This window comes from Trachypithecus francoisi, unplaced genomic scaffold (genome assembly GCF_009764315.1).
Source record: "Trachypithecus francoisi isolate TF-2019V2 unplaced genomic scaffold, Tfra_2.0 Lachesis_group15, whole genome shotgun sequence".
Classification (NCBI taxonomy): domain Eukaryota; kingdom Metazoa; phylum Chordata; class Mammalia; order Primates; family Cercopithecidae; genus Trachypithecus; species Trachypithecus francoisi.
This window is the reverse complement of record NW_022681460.1, coordinates 77,569,287-77,589,036: the sequence shown is the minus strand read 5'-3', so window position 1 is coordinate 77,589,036 and position 19,750 is coordinate 77,569,287. Positions and strand designations below refer to the sequence as shown.

General features: G+C 38.8%; 1 protein-coding gene across 1 annotated transcript in view; it reads left to right on the top strand.

Annotated features, from left to right (window-relative positions):
• Window positions 1-4,254, top strand: part of HECA (hdc homolog, cell cycle regulator) — a 46,051-nt gene extending 41,797 nt beyond the window's left edge. The window contains exon 4 of the mRNA XM_033235291.1: window positions 377-4,254. Within this exon, the coding sequence (XP_033091182.1) occupies window positions 377-541 (165 nt within the window). The 3' untranslated portion in view covers window positions 542-4,254. The remainder of the gene's footprint in view (window positions 1-376) is intronic.
• The last annotated feature ends 15,496 nt before the right edge of the window (window positions 4,255-19,750 follow it).

The following is a 19,750-nucleotide window of genomic DNA, read 5'->3' as shown; positions in this document are numbered from 1 at the left end:
AAAGAAAATGCAAGTTTTGTATAGAGTAGAATGAAAAATGAAATCTCAAAGAATTTCGAGGAGGTTTGGGTGAGGGAAGTCAGCTTCAGCCACTGTCTTAAAATCCAGGGGGAGGGGTTTCTGATTGTTAGGGAACTTCAGTTAGGCAGTACTAGTTTAGAATTTTCTTCTCATAAGTAGGTGAAACAACTAGCAGTGCTACATATCAGGAGAGAAGTTGGGAGTCTTTCAGGCATACCCTGTTTCCCTGTTTTTGGTAATAATAGGGATCCTTTACGAACCCCTTGGTCAGTTTCCCAGCATTTTGGTTTGGATGGCTTTGACAAGTGTTGGGTAGCGGAGGGGTGTTGTGGCTGATGGTGTCTGTTTCCCCCAGGCCCGCCTGAACTGTAAGCACTGTGGGAAGCCGGTGATCGACGTGAGGATCGGAATGCAGTACTTCTCAGAATATAGCAACGTCCAGCAGTGTCCACACTGTGGGAACCTGGACTACCACTTCGTGAAGCCATTTTCCTCCTTCAAAGTTCTTGAAGCTTATTGATGAAAGCTTTGCTTTAGTAATAGCTATTTTATTGATATTATTACTTTATTACATATCTTTTATAGGGAAACATTCTGTGACATTAATTTCTTTTCTAATTTAAAGGAGAGTTACTTTGTTGTATGTGTGCCACTGAAATAGGGGCTGCCCTTGCCCTGTCTTGATTCCCGAGTGTTAGTCTGTGGTTTTGACCAGAGCCCAGATAGGTAATCCTGTGCATTTGGGTCGGGGTTCACTCTTACCAAGAGTCTTTGATGCAGCTTTAAGACGGTGGGGAGGATGGGGTGAATTTAGGAAAGGAATTTATGGTTATAAACTAAGAGCTTGATAGAGGTTGGAAGGAAACTCTTACTAAAATGTTAACTTTCTAAAAACCTTCTTTTAGATCTTCCTTGGGCCTTTGGAAAAACATGTGACAAGTGAATGTAAGTCTGTGCCTGGAGAGCTAATAGTGCATTAGTCTATCTCAGCCTAGTGTTCTGCAGCACACATGGGCAGGCAGTTTACTCACACTGACAGGTGATCTGAAAGTGGCACAAGTGCTGTTTCTATCGCTATTGTAATTTGCCAATTCATTTTTCATGCTGAAAATAATATCCAAATTGTAAGACATATGAAAGATACTAGTGTTGCAAATTATGTTTAGGTAAACTGACCTGTAACAGAATATGTGAAATGAATTTGGAAATAATGCAGGAAGGCAGAACTCAAATCATTTGAATTGTGTCTTTGAAGTTGGTAAAATAGCTCTTAAGGAGAACCCATGAATAACATGATTTGGGCAGTGATGATTTATTACAGGTTGCACTGTTGAAGTGTCATTTGGTGTCATATTCTTCTCACAGGTAAATCAGCCACAGAATCTAACTGGTGAGCTTCAGAACCAATAATTGCCACACTTATTGTCCTCAAAATTACTTATGGCCATGTTTAACCCATTCAATTCTGAGTTTCCAAAATCAAAGATTTGACCTTAAAAGGAAGGGGAAAAAAAGTATGAAAAGATGATGAAGAAAATAATTTTACTATTTCTTTTTTAAGTATGTTTTGGAAAATCAATGATTGTAATGCATAGCAGTACGTTTGAAAAATAGACCATTCTAAAAAGCCCATGATACCTTACTGTTGATGAAAAAAGATGATCATATATATAGAACTTGATTAGTCAGAGCATTGGGCATTCCAAAATACAGCCTTTGGTTCAGTAGATTTTAATGCTTTAAATAGACTGACATCCCATACCCTTATAGAATTGGAATATGATTTCTCAAAAGTTAATTTCATAATTTCATGTATGATGTGCATATATGCTAAAAATGCTGAAAATCATTTTATGAAGAGCCAAATTTGGGGTTGATGTGAACATTTTATATTATTCATTTGGTTTATACTTTTTTTTTTCTATGTGTTTTTTCTTTTCAGAAGTATTTAGGCAATACTGCAAGTGAGTTTCAGTTCTTTTTTTCTTTTTTCTTTTTTTGAGATGGAGTCTCGGTCTGTCACCCAGGCTGGAGTGTGGTAGTGCGATCTCGGCTCACTGCAACCTCTGCCTCCCAGGTTCAAGCAGTTCTCCTGCCTCAGCCTCCCGAGTAGCTGGGACTACAGGCGCATGCCACCACCCTCGGCTAATTTTTTGTATTTTTAGTAGAGAGAGGGTTTCGCCATGTTAGCTAGGATGGTCTAGATCTCCTAACCTTGTGGTCCACCCGCCTCGGCCTCCCAAAGTGCTGGGATTACAGGCGTGAGCCACCGCGCCTGGCCGAGTTTCAGTTCTATATGAAGTATTTGATGTTGTGTTTGAAACAATGCAGCATTAAAGAACCAATGTTATTGACTAATAGTTTTTATCTTTCAGTTTGAATGATTTGGTTTGCTGCATCTAGGTTAGTGTTTGATCATCTGAAAAAAACTTTTCAGTGGGAAGAAATGCATAAAATGCCTATAAGAGGTAGAAAGTCATTGAACTGACAGTGTTTGATGCAACTAAAGGAGGAGGATTGTAAGACATAGCTTTCTGCAAACTTGTCTTTAATGCACAAAGCTGTAGTGGTGAATTAACTATTTCCTTATTGATTCTCTCATGTACCCAGATGCAAAAAGTGCTAAGTTTCTCTTGTCCTCGTAATACCATTTGGATTTTATTTCTGAATTTAAATAGTAAAATATTGATGATGCTGATCTTTAACCCACCTAAAATTTTATAGTGAAACCTGCTTTATGTTGTTTTTCTGAAGCTTACAGTTGACCTATACATTGCATTCAGCAAGCTCCTGAATTTAGAACTACTGTCAGTGTAGTGTATGCTGTGTTCCATGTTGCCTTTTTAGATGGTTTTCTACCCCCTGAACAATAAATAGGATGAGGTTTTACTGTAATTGGATAAAGTTTACTCTTGGACATTATTTCAATGCTAAATTAAGGATTCTATGGATGTCTTCAGTTACTTGTAGAGAAAATAATGAGAGCATGAAGCATATCTGAGAATATCTTTCGCCTTTAAGGTGATTAATTCTTGCCTAGAGGGAAAATTTGGTTGATTTGGGAATAAAATATAATCGAGTATTCAACACCATGAAGATAAATCTTATTTTGGAAATCTACTGACCTTAATACCCCAAGCTTGCCCTGAATACTTTGATTGGAATTGGAATATATCAAAAAAGGTTATTATTTTTGTTGTAGTTAGGATACTAAAAGAATATTAGTTACCCAAGAGATCCAATTTCTGTTTTTCTGATGAATAGTGTTCAGTAAAATGAAGCAGTCTTAAGCGTGACTAATAATTTCAAAGTGTTTTTTCGTCTACTCTTAATATTTTTTAATTATTTATTTTTAAGAGTTTTATACCTTGAACAAATACAGTGATCTGCTTTAGTTTAGTGAGAGTACAATTTCTGATTGATTGTTTTCTCTTCAGGCCATCTCACCTCTTCATTCTCTTGTTACATTGAAGCAGTTGATATAATGGGTTTATACTTTAAAAGAGATATGGTGCCATGAAGTTGGGGAGTTGGGTGAATTTTCCTATTCTAGTTACAGAGGAGCTTTCCTCAAATGCCCTTTAACTTCTAGGTTTTGTGAAAGAAGTTCATTTTCTGAGTAAAAGTTATTTTCATATATGTTGGGGGAAAATTAACTCATCAAAAAAGAATCTTATTAGGTATTTGAACTCTGAAACTAAGAGATAAGACTTATATGTACCTTATTAGAGCACCAAAACTAATTTGCTAAAATCTTTTGTTTAGTCCTGCAAGACTGATGCTTAATACACAGTCTGTTCTCCTGTGTCTAGGTCAAGAACTCCAGTTTGCTTTTCTGTTTTGTATCCTGGTAGCAGCTGTTGAGTAACTTTCACTGGAGATTGGGAAGGAAGTGAGGAGAAAGTGTTCTTGTTTAGTGTTTTATTTCCCATAATAGGATGCTGCCTAACCCAGTTCATCTTTATGTCCTGTTCACTAAATATTCCAGGTAATTGAAAGAAAATAAAATGGACGGGCTCCATTAAAACCAGCTCAAAAATAAATTCTTGTCAGTAAAGATTTCTTGTCAAGATGTCTTGGATTGCACTTTTGTTGAGGAAAGACAGTGTAAATAGTTAAAGAATGTTGATAAAATTGAAACATTTGGTTGTGAAATTGTGTGTGGTTTTAGAGGGTTTCTGTTTGTGAAATGTATGTATTAAAAATAATAAAATTCCAGAAACTAACATTGTACTCTGTCTTTAGTTTGTCACTTTATTTTTCATTGGGATTTTTGAGCAGTGGGATTGTCTGGTCAGAAAAGATGAAGAGAAAGCTTTCTGAGTTTTTGATCACTATTCAGATAACCATTTCAAAGTCACTCCTGCAGCTAATAAAAACTACCAACTTTTTATGTTGCTTACAAGTCATGTATCACATGTAAACTCACTTTGCAATAAAAGCTTTCTGTATGACAAAGTTGATTCTATGTGAATAGTCCAAAATTGTTGTTCTGGTTTTAGGGAATTCTATTGGATAGATGGTATAGTGTTAAAGATTAGATATACCCCAAGATCAACCACCCATAGCCACATAGCCAAAACTTAAGTCATCCTGATTTCCCTGAAATGCTAGTTCTAATCAAACAAAACAAAATGCAAGGCCTTGTCGGCATGATTTGGTAAAATCAAACTTAATAGCTACAGTAGTCCCCCCTTATCTGCCATTTTCTTTCTGCAGTTTCAGTAACCCATGGTCAACCTTAATGGAAAATTCCAGAAACAATTCACATGGTTTAAATTGTGCACCATTCTGAGTAGCATCATGAAATCTGAAGTCCTGTGCCTCCCTGTCCAGCAGGCAAATCATCCCTTTGTCCAGTGGATCCTTGCTGTAGCTGTCCCATGCCTATTAGTCACTTCAGAGGCTGCTAGATGAGTCCCGGTATTGCAGTGCTTGTATTCAGGTCACCTTTATTTTACCTAAAAATGACCCCAAAGTGCAAGAGTAATGCTGGTGTACTCATAAACTTATTCTGTGTTATTACTGGTCATTGTTAATCTTTTACTGTGCTTAATTTATGAACTTTATCATAGGTATGAATGTATAGGAAAGGTCTTAGAAAGGATCCCCTAAGGATAAGGGTGTGCCTACTGTGTAGACAAATCGACAACTGGTCTGCTTTTCTTATAAAGAATGTTAACATGTAATAGCCAGTTATAAAAGAGGGTGAAGATACTTTCTCCCTTATGTTTTATAAATGGTGCTGTAACTGCTGTGCACAGACTTCTAACCATTTTGGTTTGAGGTCTCCAAGTTTGCCAACTGTTCTTTTGTATGCACAATAAACATACAATTTTAAAATTTGATCTGATTTTTTTTGACAATAGATTATTCTACAGATGTTTTTGTTTCCTAGGTCTGTAACAATTTTCATAATGAAAAGACTTGATCATATGCTTCTTCATTATAAGCAAAGAGAAAACAGTCATTGAACGTCTTGCTAACTTCATATACTGTGATCAAGAATAGTTTATCCTTAAATCTCCTTGTCCTCTTCAATTCAAATGTCATTCTTGACCAACGGATTGAAATCCACAAACATTAGAACACAAGATAAGTTGGGGAAACCTGGGTAAAGAAAGTCTTGAGTCTGCCAGTGGATTCAAAGCCTGTGTTGCTACTTACTAATGCAAATGTCTGAGGCATAAATTTTATTTTATTTAAAGCCTTATAAAAGACCTGGGATATGATTTCTACTGATGTAATTTATGGTCAGCAAAATTCCTTTGAAATTTTAAGGAAAGTACAGTTCTTACTGCAGAAGGAAAAAAGTTGCAGAGAAGAATGAAGTTAAATGGTGGTTGGTAAGCATTAAGTTTAATGGAAGAAAATTCTTATTTCTTCTTGGTGGTTTCTGTTACTTTAGATCTCCCTTATATTGTTTTGAGTTAAATTTGGCAAATCCAGCAGCAATTAGATTGCTAATTATGTAGGCTCTTAAAGGGTTAAATTTTCAAAGGGGGAAAAATTCTTGAGCTTTTCTTCTTTTTTCTGCTCTCTCAAGTCTACAGTGAGGTAAACCTTACCTGCTGAATGTGAACTACCTTTGAGGACAATAAAGTGCTGTACAGATGTAATAGTTGAAATAGTAATTTTTTTAAGGCATATTTTTCTTTAGTGGAAACTTTTAGCATTGTGGTAATTATACTAGCTGTACCTGACATTGCTAAGCCTCAGAAACAGCAAAAGTAAAAATAAAGCAGTTTGTCTCACGAAGTTCAGTAAAACAACACTGGTTACATTCATCAGTGTTCAAATGGAATTGGCTACCATAGCGCCATTTCTTGGTGATAAGCACCATCTCAAGTGGTTCTGTTATACTTGATTAAAAATTTAGATATCTAAATCAAGCATAGAACTGTCTAATTGTAGTTCCTAATAAACCCAGTTATTCTAAGAGTGAGAAAGTCATAGCCATAACAGTCATAGAATTTAGATGTGTCAGCATTTGGAGCAAAGGCTATGCTTTTTGTTTTACCCACATGGTAAATGTTTGTTAAATTTCATTGACAGTTTTACTCATTTTAGAGGTGAACTGAAGCCCAAAGAAGTTATATCTAAATAAGTTCACACAGTTAATGACTAAGTAGGAATTCAACCTGGATTCCCACTCCTAGTCCTCAAAGTGAGATTTGGTAACATATTCAGGTAGCTAACTTGCTCAGAGGTAGAGAATCCATGAGCTTTCCTGTTTTCCCTTCTGTTTTCTGTTACTATTTGCATACTGGCCACCTTTAGCATATTAATTGTCAGATCTAGACATCAGTAGCCTGAAGAGATCGTTGCCAGTTGTCCATGTTACTTTTGAAGCTGTTTTAAATGCGAACTTTAGATCCTGAAGTTAATTTTTTTGTTGTTGCTTTCATTTTGTGTTTACTGATTTCATTTTCTGATGCTAAGGGTAAGAAATCAGGGAGCCTATATGAATGGCACTTAGACTTGCTATAAAGGAAAGAAAATGTCAGTTACAGCCATGTACACTTTTACCAGATATGTAAATAAGATATCTATCTAACTTGATGTTGACTAAAGAAAAAATATCAACCTTTTAAAGAGTTAAAGTTAGTTTTATTCAGAAGTCTTACTGAAGACTAGGCTGAGGCCTGTAGCCCACGAGCAGCCTTTGAGAGAGGTTCTGCCAGGCTGCTCCAGCACAGATACTTCAACCCACTGCTTATATAGAGATGCTGGAGGTTCGGTACATGCAAAATCACATCAAAGTTTGGGTGTAAGAGTACATCTGGTTATAGATTACAGAAGTATAATCACTAAGCCTGTCAGACATTATATGTCAGAAAAGGCAAGGACTAGGGTCATTTATCTTTTGAAGAATATAGTGACCAGGCAACAGACATGGAGGACCGTCTGCTAATACTGCATTGTCCTCGAAGTATCCTTTCAGAGAGCTGCACATTGTTGTGGAGTCAACAGCTTTGTGAAATTATGTTAGCAAGCAGAAATGAGCAGACATGGCTACTTATGTTTGCTACTTTTGTCTCCTAGGAGGTTGGGTGTAATACACAAACATGGAAGGAGAAGTGTCTGGACATTGTACAGAGCAGCGAGTCCCCAAAAGTAAGTGAGAGGAGCCTTGTCAATGTGGAAGTTACAGATACAGTCAATATATGTATCTGGATGGTTACCTTGTTTTCAGTTGAAAAATAATTTGGGTTTGTGACAAGGCAGTAGACTTAAAAGCTATAGCCCATGCTTCAGCAACACAGGTGCCAATATAGAAGTAATTCTGTGAGGCCTAGCTGGGCCCTCTGCATAGGAGTGATGAGCACGTTGGAAGCATCCCGTTTTAGAAAGAGGGGATGTACTTTCTAAAGGGAAAAATTTTGAAATCAATAGGTGTGTCTTTTAACCTCATCTTTTAATGCATTAATTTGTTGACATCTGTTCTCTTTTGTTAAGGTAGATGACTGCTTAAGGTGACGTTTTCACAGTCTACACCAAGAATTCATTTTATTCACTTGGGGATCTAACTTTGAGTTATTTTTGAATTCAAACATGTCAAGCTGTTGGATTTGATAGCATTGATCTATCCAGTTTGGGCAGGCTTTTCCTTTTTGACTAACTTTTCTAACAATTCCTCTAGGTGTGTTTAATTTTCAATTTCTCACAATCTTGTTAGAAGATCTGGTATCCCAGACTTTTTAGGGTTGCTTAACTTGATTAGGGTTTATTGCAATTCCATAAAGTCTTGGAAAAAGTGCTGGTTATGTGTTTCTCCTAAGGAATGACAATTTTTTATGGTTTAGGGGCTGTCCCTTGCTAATTAGCAGTATTCTGAGTTACTGCCAAACCATTGGTTGAATAAGTGCTTTATGTCTTTTTGTTGTTTTCATCACATTAACAAACTGCATATTTTTCTGAAGCTCTGATGACACTGCAGGTGATTGATGAGGGAAGTAAAGCCAGGTGAACCCTGTAGGCTTATGTTCCTCTGAGGCTCCAGAACCCCATGGTTCTAAAAAGAGAATGATTTGGGAAGGGAGTGGGATAGTGGGAGTCCTGGGGCTACTGTGAATATTTCAGAAAACTTAATGGAGATCACAAAGTTACCCACGACAAGGCTGCACAGGATACCTAAAAGGTCAGTTTACTTTTGGCAGGAGTTACAGCAATCTTGGTTATCAAGCTGCTCAGAAACACTGGCAGTAGCGTATGCCTTTGATGAATAATATATGAAAGCAAATGGATTACCTAATAAATGCAGTTTACTTTAAAGACATAAGTTTTCAAAACATAGCCAGGCATGGTGACTCAGCCAGCACTTTGGAAGGCCGAGGTGGGTGGATCACGAGGTCAGGAGATGGAGACCATCCTGCTAACACGGTGAAACCCCGTCTCTACTAAAAATATGAAAAATTAGCCGGGCGTGGTGGCGGGCGCCTGTAGTCCCAGCTACTTGGGAGGCTGAGGCTGGAGAATGGTGTGAACCCGGGGGCCGGAGCTTGCAGTGAGCTGAGATTGCCCCAGTGCACTCCAGCCTGGGCGACAGAGTGAGACTCCGTCTCAAACAAACAAACAAAAAGACACACAACAACATAGGATAGAGTCATATTGGGTTAAGGGTGGTCTTTGGTGATGGGAAAATGCCATTTAAACAAATGTCCTCCACTTTTTTTCTAGTCCTGTTTCTCCTAACTGTTGTGATAGTTTTGCCTATCTTATTTTATCCTTACCTGCCTCTCTCTCTTTCCTGCTTTGTCCTTTCTCTTGTCCTTCCTGTTGCAACAAGTTTCTTAACCATTAGGATATAGTAAAAGCTCCTTGACAAACCCAGACATTTGTTAGTCAGCAAATCAAAAAAGAAGTTAGTTGAGAAAATAGTTACCTACAATCAGCAAGAAGATCAACAAGTTGACCCTATAGTCAGTTGGTTCTCGGCAAAGGTGCAAAGATAATTGAATAAAGGATAATGTAACAAATGGAGTTGGAACAATTTGATATGCATATGCAAAGATACATAAATAACACAATCTGGATCCATATTTACACCATATTTTAAAAACTAACTAAAAATGGATCAGATATAAATGTAAAATCCAAAAATGGGTAGATTAGATGTTATTAAAATTAAGAATTTCTCAAAAGATATTGTTAGGAGAATAAAAAGACAAGCCACAGACTGGAAGAAAAGGACTTGTATCCAGAATACATAAAAAGTTGCCCCAAAAAACATTTAAACAAACACATTAATGGAAAAAGGAATGATGAACACATAAGGTACTCAATATTGTTAGTCATTACGGAAATGCAAATTAAAACCACAATGAGGTACCACTTCACACCCATTTTAATCACTGAAATTAAAAAGAATATCAAGTGCTGGCAAAGATGTGAAGTAACTGGGACTCTAACACTGCTGGTGGGACAGTTCCACAGTTTTCTTAAAAAGTTAAACATGTGCCCATCCTATGTTCCATCCGTTCCACTCCTGTGCATTTATTCAAGAAATGAAAGTATATGTCTACGCAAGGACTCATTCATGAATGTTTATAGCAGCTTTATTCGTAATAGCCCCAAACAGAAACAATCCAAATAGCCATCTACAGAAGAATGAACAAAAGTGCAATATGCAGTTGTAGAGTACTACCCAGCAATAAAAAGGAACAGATTCTTCATACATGCAACACCATGGATGAACCTCAAAATAATTACATTGAAGTGAAAGAAGCCAGAGAAAAAGACTACACCCTATATGATTCCATTTATGTAAAGCTCTAGCAAATGCAAACAAATCTGGTGACAGATTGGTGGTTGCCTGGAGATGGGTGGAGGAATATTAATGAGAAGGGAAAGAAAATGATTGCAAAGGGCATGAGAGAATTTGGGGGTGACTGATGTTTTCATTATCTTGACTGTAGTGATGGTTTCCCAGATGTAGACATCTGTCAAACTTATTAAATTGTATATTTTGAATATGTTTATTCTTTGTCAATTATACCTCCATCAGCTAGAAAAAAAATACCCTCTTCTCCCCCCTGCACCTCCCTACCCAGGATAACTTGTATATCATAAACATTTTATTTATATGTAAATCAGTAATACACTTTCATTTGACAGATTGGGTTCTTTAACTAGACCCTCTAGTTGTAGGACTACACTTTACTGCAAAACCTTCATTTATGATGCACTCTAAGAATGCTTCCCATTTGGTTCTTTAAAGTGGAAGTAGAACTTAATGACACATGAGAAATACTATAAATGTAGAACCTCTCTAGACTTGTAGGATTTCCATTTTTATAATCTTTTGCTGTTCTTTTCCCCATGTTTAATTCAGTATTTTGTGTATATGATTTGCCTCATCTGCTCAAAGCATCCTACTGAGTTATTGAAACAGTATTTTCTTTTTATAATTATATTTCATTGGTTTATGCACTGTTTTATTAAATTATATCATTGCAATGGCAAACATAACTGTGGCATAAGCAAGTTTGGGAATAAACCTGAGTAACTTTTCGTAAGTACACAACTCTACTGGGGGAAACCATATTAGATGGTGCCTGATAGTGAGGAGGCTCCCAGCTCCCAGCATTCATCTGGCCAAGGTCATTCATCACAATGTGGCTTTACAAAGCAATTTAGAGGCAGTTAATTGCTGGATTGGTTAAGGAAAGGTTGATTGAGAGAAGATTCTACTGCTCAAGCTCATTTAAATCCTTACTTCCCTTACCTGTAAATATTGAGAGTCCCTACCTGGGGATGTTAAATGAAATAATATAAATAAAGTGTTTAGTGCAGTCACTGGCATGGAGTAAGTGCCAAAGATGTTCAATATTAGGATCATTTATGTTATTTCTCGAAGCATTCTTATGTTAGGGCAAGATTGTCTGACTCAACACTTTTATTTTACGGATGAGGAAAATGGCTCAATGTTAGACGGCCTTTTCCATCACCAACCAGTTGGTAACCCCTAAGAAAGCTTCCCAGGGGCCTTCTTACTAAGAGGGTCCTGAAGAGTTCTCCAATAGCAGTGGAGGAATTGCAGACCCTGTGTCATGGATACAGCAGCTTCTGAGAGCTGCTTTGCTTTATGTCTCTCAAATCGATGGGTGTGTTGACAAAAAGGGAGATAAAACCAGGCCTCAGTGAGGCAGTGAGATGAGAAGAGGGTTGAGAAGGTTGTGCAACTGGTAGGCAGATAAAATCTGTCTTAATAAGGAAGAATAGAAATTTTGTGAAAGCCATATTTGTTTTTCCCTACTTGGGTCAGCTTCAAACTGAGACCTGTGCTCAAAAACCTATTTCTTCTTTGGTTGGAAAAATGATCCATTTAAGCTGCCCATCAGTTATACTGGTTTGTTTTTTTTTCATCTGAAGTATGCCTGTAAACTATGGCATCCAAACTCCTGAGTTAGTGCAGTGAATGTCACCAACAATAATGCATGGAATGCGATGGAAGCAGATTATGGTCATTCTGTGCTGGCCAGGATCATGCCTTCTAGCATTATCAATGCCTTCTAGCATTATCCTGGTCTTATGTGTCTTGGGCAGTGTTAGAGTCAATGTTTCTGTCTCCCCCAAATTCTTATGTTGAAATACCCAAAAGGTGATCATGTTAGCAGGTGAGACCTTTTGGAGGTGATTAGATCATGAGGGCCAAACCCTTATGAATGGAATTAATGCCCTTCTGAAAAAGACCCAAAGGAGCTTGTTTGCACCTTCCACTATGTGAGGACACAGCTAGAAGTTGCACCTATGAGGACGATGCACCTCACCAAACCTCGAATCTGCCAGCACCTTGAGCGTGGACTTCCCAGGTTCCAGAACTGTGATCAACAAATTTCTACTGTGTTTAAATTATCCATTCAAAAGTATCCTATTGTAGCAGTCTGAATGGACTGAGACAAGGGCTCTCAGTTGCAAGAGACACCTGCTGAAATGCTGCAGGGTTGCTAAACCCTGACAGGCATCTGAACTCATTCAGTCAACCAGGGCCAGTGCGATGCATGGCAACAGTGCTGGACTCAGACAGGAAGTCTGGGTTTGAATTGTGATTCACATACTCAAGCAAATCACTTAGCCTTTGGATCATGTTTTCTACTACAGCATGAAAACACAAATACCTTATTTCTGATATTCATAGGGAAATCTAATGAATTATTCATGTAAAATAATTTATAAACTATTCACTAAGAAATAGGCATGAGGAATGATTAAGACACCTTTGATCTTTGGTGATAAAGAGTTGTCTCAGGCCGGGTGTGGTGGCTCACGCCTGTAATTCCAGCACTTTGGGAGGCCAAGGTGGCGGACCACCTAAGGTCAGGAGTTCAAGACCAGCCTGGCCACCATGGCGAAATCCCGTCTCTACTAAAAATACAAAAATTAGCTGGGCGTGGTGGCATACTCCTGTAATCCCAGCTACTCGGGAGGCTGAGGAAGGAGAATCGCTTGAGCCTGGGAGGTAGAGGTTGCAGTGAGCCAAGATCATGCCACTGCACTCCAGCCTGGGCAACAGAGCAAGACTCTATCTCAACAACAACAACAAAAAAAGCTGTCCTACCAAATTTAGTCTTTTCACGTGACATGCTAAATGCTATTCAATTCAGCATTTATTGAGCACATGAACACATGTTATGTCCAGAGGCTAAAAGGTGCCATGATCATTTGTTCAGAAATCTGATCATTTTTGATACCTATGAACCTCTTTAAAAAACGTGAGCCAATTTTTTTTTTTTTTGAGATGGAGTCTAGTTCTGTCACCCAGGCTGGAGTGCAGTGGCACAATCTCAGCTCACAGCAAGCTCTGCCTCCTGGTTTCAAGCAATTCTCCCTGCCTCAGGCTCCTGAGTAGCTGGGATTACAGGCATGTGCCACCACACTCGGCTAATTTTTGTATTTTTAGTAGAGAAAAGGTTTCACCATGTTGGCCAGGCTGGTCTCTAACTCCTGGCCTCAGGTGATCTGCCCATCTTGGCTTCTCAAAGTGCTGGGATTACAGGTGTGAGCCACCGCACGGGGCCCCAAATTCTAATTTTGAAGTGGTGGTGGTGTTCCAGGAGAGATGACAAGACTCCTGGTGGTATAGACACCTAAAATAGTTCTTGCTGAGAATTGCTGGTTCATCTGTGATCTACCCTAATATGAAATTTTAAATGTAGATTATTTTTAAAAAATCTAATTGAAATTCTGACAAAGCATTTGACTTATAAGGTTTGCATTTTTATATTAAGAATTTTATTGAAACTGAAAAATTTCTGAAAGAGAAATTTCACTCCTAACGTCCCTCATTTACATTTTTGTTAGATTTATTAATGCATATGTAGCACTTTGTATGTATGCAGGGAAGCAAGAGTTTTTTGAAAAATTGTGTTGGAATCTCAATTGTTTTCCAGATTTCTTTTTTTTTTTTTTTTTTTTTAAGACGAAGTCTTGCTCGGTTGGCCAGGCTGGAATGCAATGGCACAATCTTGACTCACTGCAACTTCTGCCTCTAGGGTTCAAGTGATTCTTCTGTCTCGGCCTCCTGAGTAGCTGGGATTACAGGCGTGTGCCACCATGCCTGGCCAATTTTTTGTATTTTTAGTAGCGACAGGGTTTCACCATTTTGACCAGGCTGGCCTCGAACTCCTGACCTCAAGTGACCCACCCACCTCAGCCTCCCAAAGTGCTGGGATTACAGACGTGAGCCACCACTCCCGGCCCAGATTTCTTTAGCCTGGTATTCTATGTAGGTGGGATGTAACCTGTGGTTCTTTATAAGTGGGGTTTTAACAGTAAGCAATCATATGATGTGTAGTGTAAGAAGCACTAATGTTTTATTATCGCTTTTAGGGTAAAAGCATTGTAAAGGAGGTGACAGGCATATTCTGTTGCCAGAAAGTTTATGATTTCTCTTTTGATGTTTTTCATGTTGCATGTTTGGATTTGCATTAATTGAAAGTTTTAAGAAAGCATCTAGCTAATTAAGCTACATGAGAAAGCTTTATTCAAAACTGCTAAGCATTAAAATTCAAAAGTGATGATTTTATCTAAGAAGAACATTTAAAATAGTCAAATTGATGTTTTTTATTATTAGAACTGCCTCTATATTGAGGTTAGAGCAAGTAATTTGGCACTTAGTTTTCTTGGTTTACATATAATTTTAATTAACAAGATATTAATTATGAGTCTGAGGATTTCAGAATTTATTATTAAACCCAAAAGAAAGGATATAAGAAAGGTATGAAATAAATGGAGTTCTCAACTTGTAGAGATGTGCTCTTTTTGAAAATGCAAACTTCCAGGTCAGATTTCCAGTTTGGGCCAAGGAAGTAAGCTTTCACCTCTTCAAAGACAATATTGTCTTTGCAGCTGTGGGGGTTTGTGGAGAGAGAGGTCAGAGCCAGATGAAAACAGAGTTTTATAGGATCTATGTCAGCATTTAGCAAGGTTGATCTTGTCGAGCATGAAGTCACTCAGATGGGGCATACAGAGATATTGCTAGCTGTTGTACTGTGGAAATCACGTGATGGGATTCCATGTAAATATCACTCCAAGTAGGCTCTCCTCTAGGGCAGGGACTATGTCTTTGACAACTTCTATCCATAATGCCTACTATAGGGCTGTGCCCATTAGCTGTCTGTCAAACAAATGTGCTGGCAGCCGTGGGGAATTCAGATAATTTTCTTTCCTAGTTTTGTGTTTTTGGTGGCTACTTCCCTGGGGATTCCTTTCAGAAAACCAAATGTCAAAATATTAACAGTAAAGAAAATACCTGGATCATAAAAACTGACTTCATATCTTACACATTTAGAATAAAAGTGATTCTTAGTCTGTTCAGGCTGCTCTAACAATACCTTAGACTGGGTAACTTATAAACAACAGAAATGTTTTATTTACAGTTATAGAGGTTGGGGAGTCTAAGATCAAGGTACCAACAGATTTGGTGTCTGGTAAGGGCCTGTTTCTTTTTTCTTTCTTTTTTTTTTGAGACGAGTCTTGTTCTTTTGCCCAGGCTGAAGTGCAGTGGTGCGATCTCGGCTCACTGCAACCTCCGCCTCCCAGGGTTCAAGCCATTCTCCTGCCTCAGCCTCCCAAGTAGCTGGGATTACAGGTGCCCATCACAACACCTGGCTAATTTTTGGTATTTTTTAGTAGAGATGTGGTTTCGCCATATTGGCTAGGCTGGTCTGGAACTCCTGACCTTGTGATCTGCTAACCTCGGCCTCCTAAAGTGCTGGGATTACAGGAGTGAGCCACCACGCCTGGCCAAGGGCCTGTTTCTTATAGGTGATGTCTTCTAGCTGTGTCCTCACATGGCAAAGGTGTGAACAAAGCATACTTGGACTTCTAAGGGCACCAAACTCATTCTGATTAGATCAGAATCCTGATAATCTAATGGCCTCCCAAAAGGCCCCACCCCTTCTGTTGTTTTTTGCTTGTTTTTCTCTTCTTTTCACAGGTGTTGAAGGTCCCACCTCTTAAAGCCATCACCTTGGGGCTTAGAGTTTCAACATATGAATTTGGAGGAGGAGGAGGCACAAACATTCAGACCATAGCAGTGCTCCTGTGTGGGATTATTTAAGTAGTGAAGATTAAAAAGTTAGAAAACGGCAGAAAAAGAAGGCACCTTAAAAATCCTGTTTCCCAATCCTTGTACTGTATAGAAAGGGGGACAAGATACAAGAACTGCTTAGAATCAAGACCTCTAGAGCTGTGTCATTCAGTACAGCCGCCTAGCCACATACTGCCATTCAAATGAAGTTTAATTTTTTTTAATTAAAAATCCAGTTTATCAATTGCACTAATGATATTTCAAGTTCTCCGTAGTCACATGTGGCTAGTGGCTACCATATTGGACAGCAGCCATTATACAACGTTTCAACTACTGGAGAAAGTTCTGTTGGGCAGTGCTAGGCTAGATTTTTTTCACCAAAATCTTTCCTCTCTGCTGTGAAAACCTTAATGAGTGGGTTCCGAATGATTAGCCCTTAACACTGTTTCACATATTTCAATAAATGAATTAAAATTAGAAACAATGTATGGAATATTTGTTATTCATTTTTGGTTACCCCGGGTGTAGGTGGTGTACCTGGGAGACTCCGGGAGTTGTGTTGAGTTCATTCAAACATCAATGGCCTTAAATAAGCAACCACAGGGACGTGAGACAGAATGGAAAAGGGCGCACCTGGCCTCCTAAGAAACACAAGGCTAATTTCAGGTCTGTGTCAAGTGAAAGTAACTTCCCAAAGCTGGAGTTCCTAACATCCCTGCTCAATTTATCCTCTTCTGTGAGCAGTTAAGCATAGTTAATTCATTTTTTAATAACCTAATATTAATGGCTTTTTTTGAGTTGATAATCCCTTATGAACCTTCATTGGACTTAATCCAAGATGATTTTTCTTTGTTGAGTGGTTCTCATAGATCACAGTACTAACTGGATTATTCTAAGTATAACAGTGAAATAAGTGGAGGCTGAATCTTGGTTTTTTACTTCTGATTTATTTATTCAACAAGTTAACAATTTAAGAATCCTCTGGAGTCACAAGTCTTACAGACATATTTGATGGCTTAATGCCAGCTGAAGACTGTAAACTGAGTGCATCAAGGGAAATAAAATCCTTGAATACAGTCTTGGATCAAGAAGCCAGCTCTTTAAAGCTATTAATTAAATGTCACCTTCTTATGAAGCCTACCCTGACCACACTATTTAAATTGCGACCCTTTGGGCTCCTTTTCAATGACACGTATAACCTTCTGTCACATTTAGCATGCTTATTGTTTATTGTGTGTCTCTTCCCACTGAAATCTAAGCCTGTTAAGGACATGAGTATTTGTTTGATTTGGGGGAGTCTATTTCACTGATAGATACCAAGTATCTAGAATAGTGCTTGTCACATAGGAGATGCTCAAGAAATATTCATTGAATGCATGAATTAATGAGTGAATATGATCACAAAGAGTGATTGTTTTTACTTGATCACTCCATTAAAACTACCGTTGTGGGTTGGGCACGGTGGCTCACGCCTGTAATCCCAGCACTTTGGGAGGCCGAGGCAGGCGGATCATGAGGTAAGGAGATCAAGACCATCCTGGCTAACATGGTGAAAACCCGTCTCTACTGAAAAAAAATACAAAAAATTAGCTGGGCGTGGTGGCGGGCGACAGTATTCCCAGCTACTTGGGAGGCTGAGGCAGGAGAATCACCTGAATCCGGTAGGCGGAGGTTGCAGTGAGCCGAGATTGCACCACTGCACTCCAGCCTGGGCAACAGAGGGAGACTCCGTGTCAAAAAAAAAAAAACAAACCAAAAACCTTCTGTGAAGATGACTGGTGACCTCCATGTTTTAAAACCTGTGGTCATTTCTCAGTCCTCATCATACTTAAATTCTTAAAAGCTTTTAATACAATAACTTCCTCTTTTAGGACTCCATGTGTTGCTCTTCCTAACTTACTGGCTAGCTCCTTCTCAATTCCTCCTTAAGTGGTCCTTCTTCCTCTCCCAGTCTCAACAATGGAATACTCCAGTGCCTGGTCTTTGACCCTCTCCTTTTTTTTTGTCATTGTCTTGGTGATCTCAGTCTGTCTCACAGCTTAAATCACAACCGTATAGTGAAGACTCCTAAATTGATATATTAAGCCTAGAGTTCTCCTTTAAACTCTAGACTGTATTAGTTTGAAAACAACCTTCAAATGTCAGTGGCTGAAACAAACATCTATTTCTTGCTCATGGGTTTTCAGCTCAGCTGCGTCTCAGCTCCAGGCTGTGGATTGGGTTTACCTTTTCTCCATTTCATAAGTGGATCTCTTTGCCGATCTTTTTATTCTAGGACCCCAGGCCAAAGGCACTATCTGTATCTGGTCTGTGCTATTCTGTTGCACCAGAGAGTAGGAACGAGAGGGCAGGTGGAAGTTTTTGGTGCTTCTAAACATGGCATATGTCACATCTTCTCACTTTTTTTTTTTTTTTTTTTTTGGTAAGATGGAGTTTTGCTCTGTCACCAGGCTGAAGTACAGTGGTGTGATCTCGGCTCACTGCAACCTCTGCCTCCTGGGTTCAAGCAAGTCTCCTGCCTCAGCCTCCTGAGTAGCTGGGATTACAGGTGCATGTCACCACGCCTGGCTAATTTTTATATTTTTAGTAGAGACAGGGTTTCACCATGTTGGCCAGGATGGTCTATATCTCTTGTCCTCATCACCCGCCCGCCTCAGCCTTCCAAAATGCTGGGATTACAGGCGTGAGCCACCGTGCCTAGCCCATCTTCTCACATTCTAGTGGTCAAAGCATGTTACATGGCCAAGACCAAAGTCAATGAGACAGGAGTATACTCCATCAACTGGAAAGGGAGTGAATGATTTTCAATAACAATACAGTCTCACAGAATATTTATTAGACATTTCAGACTTAGTATGTCCAACACTGAGTTCTTGATCTTTCTCTCCAAACTTGCTCCTTCTACATTCTCCCCCATTTCAATTACTGACAACTCCAGTTGCTTAGACCAGAACTTTTGGAATCATCCTAAATTCTTCTTTTTTTGTATTCCATACCCAAACTTTTAGAAAATCCTGTCAATTCAATCACCAAAATATGTTTAGAATTCAACCCCTCACACAACTCAGCACTACTGCTTGATACGAGTCATTGTCTCTTGCTTATCTTATTGCAATAGACTTTCATTTGATCCAACTGCTTCTGCCTTGGCCTCTCAATGCATTTCCATCACAACAGCCCTGTCTGCAAAACTGCATAATGTTTTCCTTTCAGAGTAAAAGTCAAAATCCTTGAAATGGCCAACAAGAATCTACATGTTCCAGCCCCCAGTTACTTCTGTAAACTCTTAGGGATGTGTTACTACTCTTTCCCTTGCTTGCTCTGTCTCAGTGAGGTCTCCCTGCTATTCTTCTAACATACCAGGCATGTTGCCACTTGTATTTGTTTTCTCTCACTGCTGTAACAAATTACCACAAACACAGTGGCTTAAAACAACACAAACTTATTATCTTACAGTTCTGTAGTCAGAAGGCTGACACAGGCCAGGTCTTGCTGTGCTAAAATCACAGCATTAGCTGGGCTTCATTCCTTTCTAAAGGGCCTTCAGGGAGAATTTGTTTCCTTGCCCTTTCCAATGCCTGGAAGTCATCTATGTTTCTTGGTTCATGGCCCCTTCCCCCATCTTGAATGCCAGCAAGGGTGTATTGAGTCCTTCTCACATTGCATCACTCTAACCTCATTTTCTGTCTCCCATGT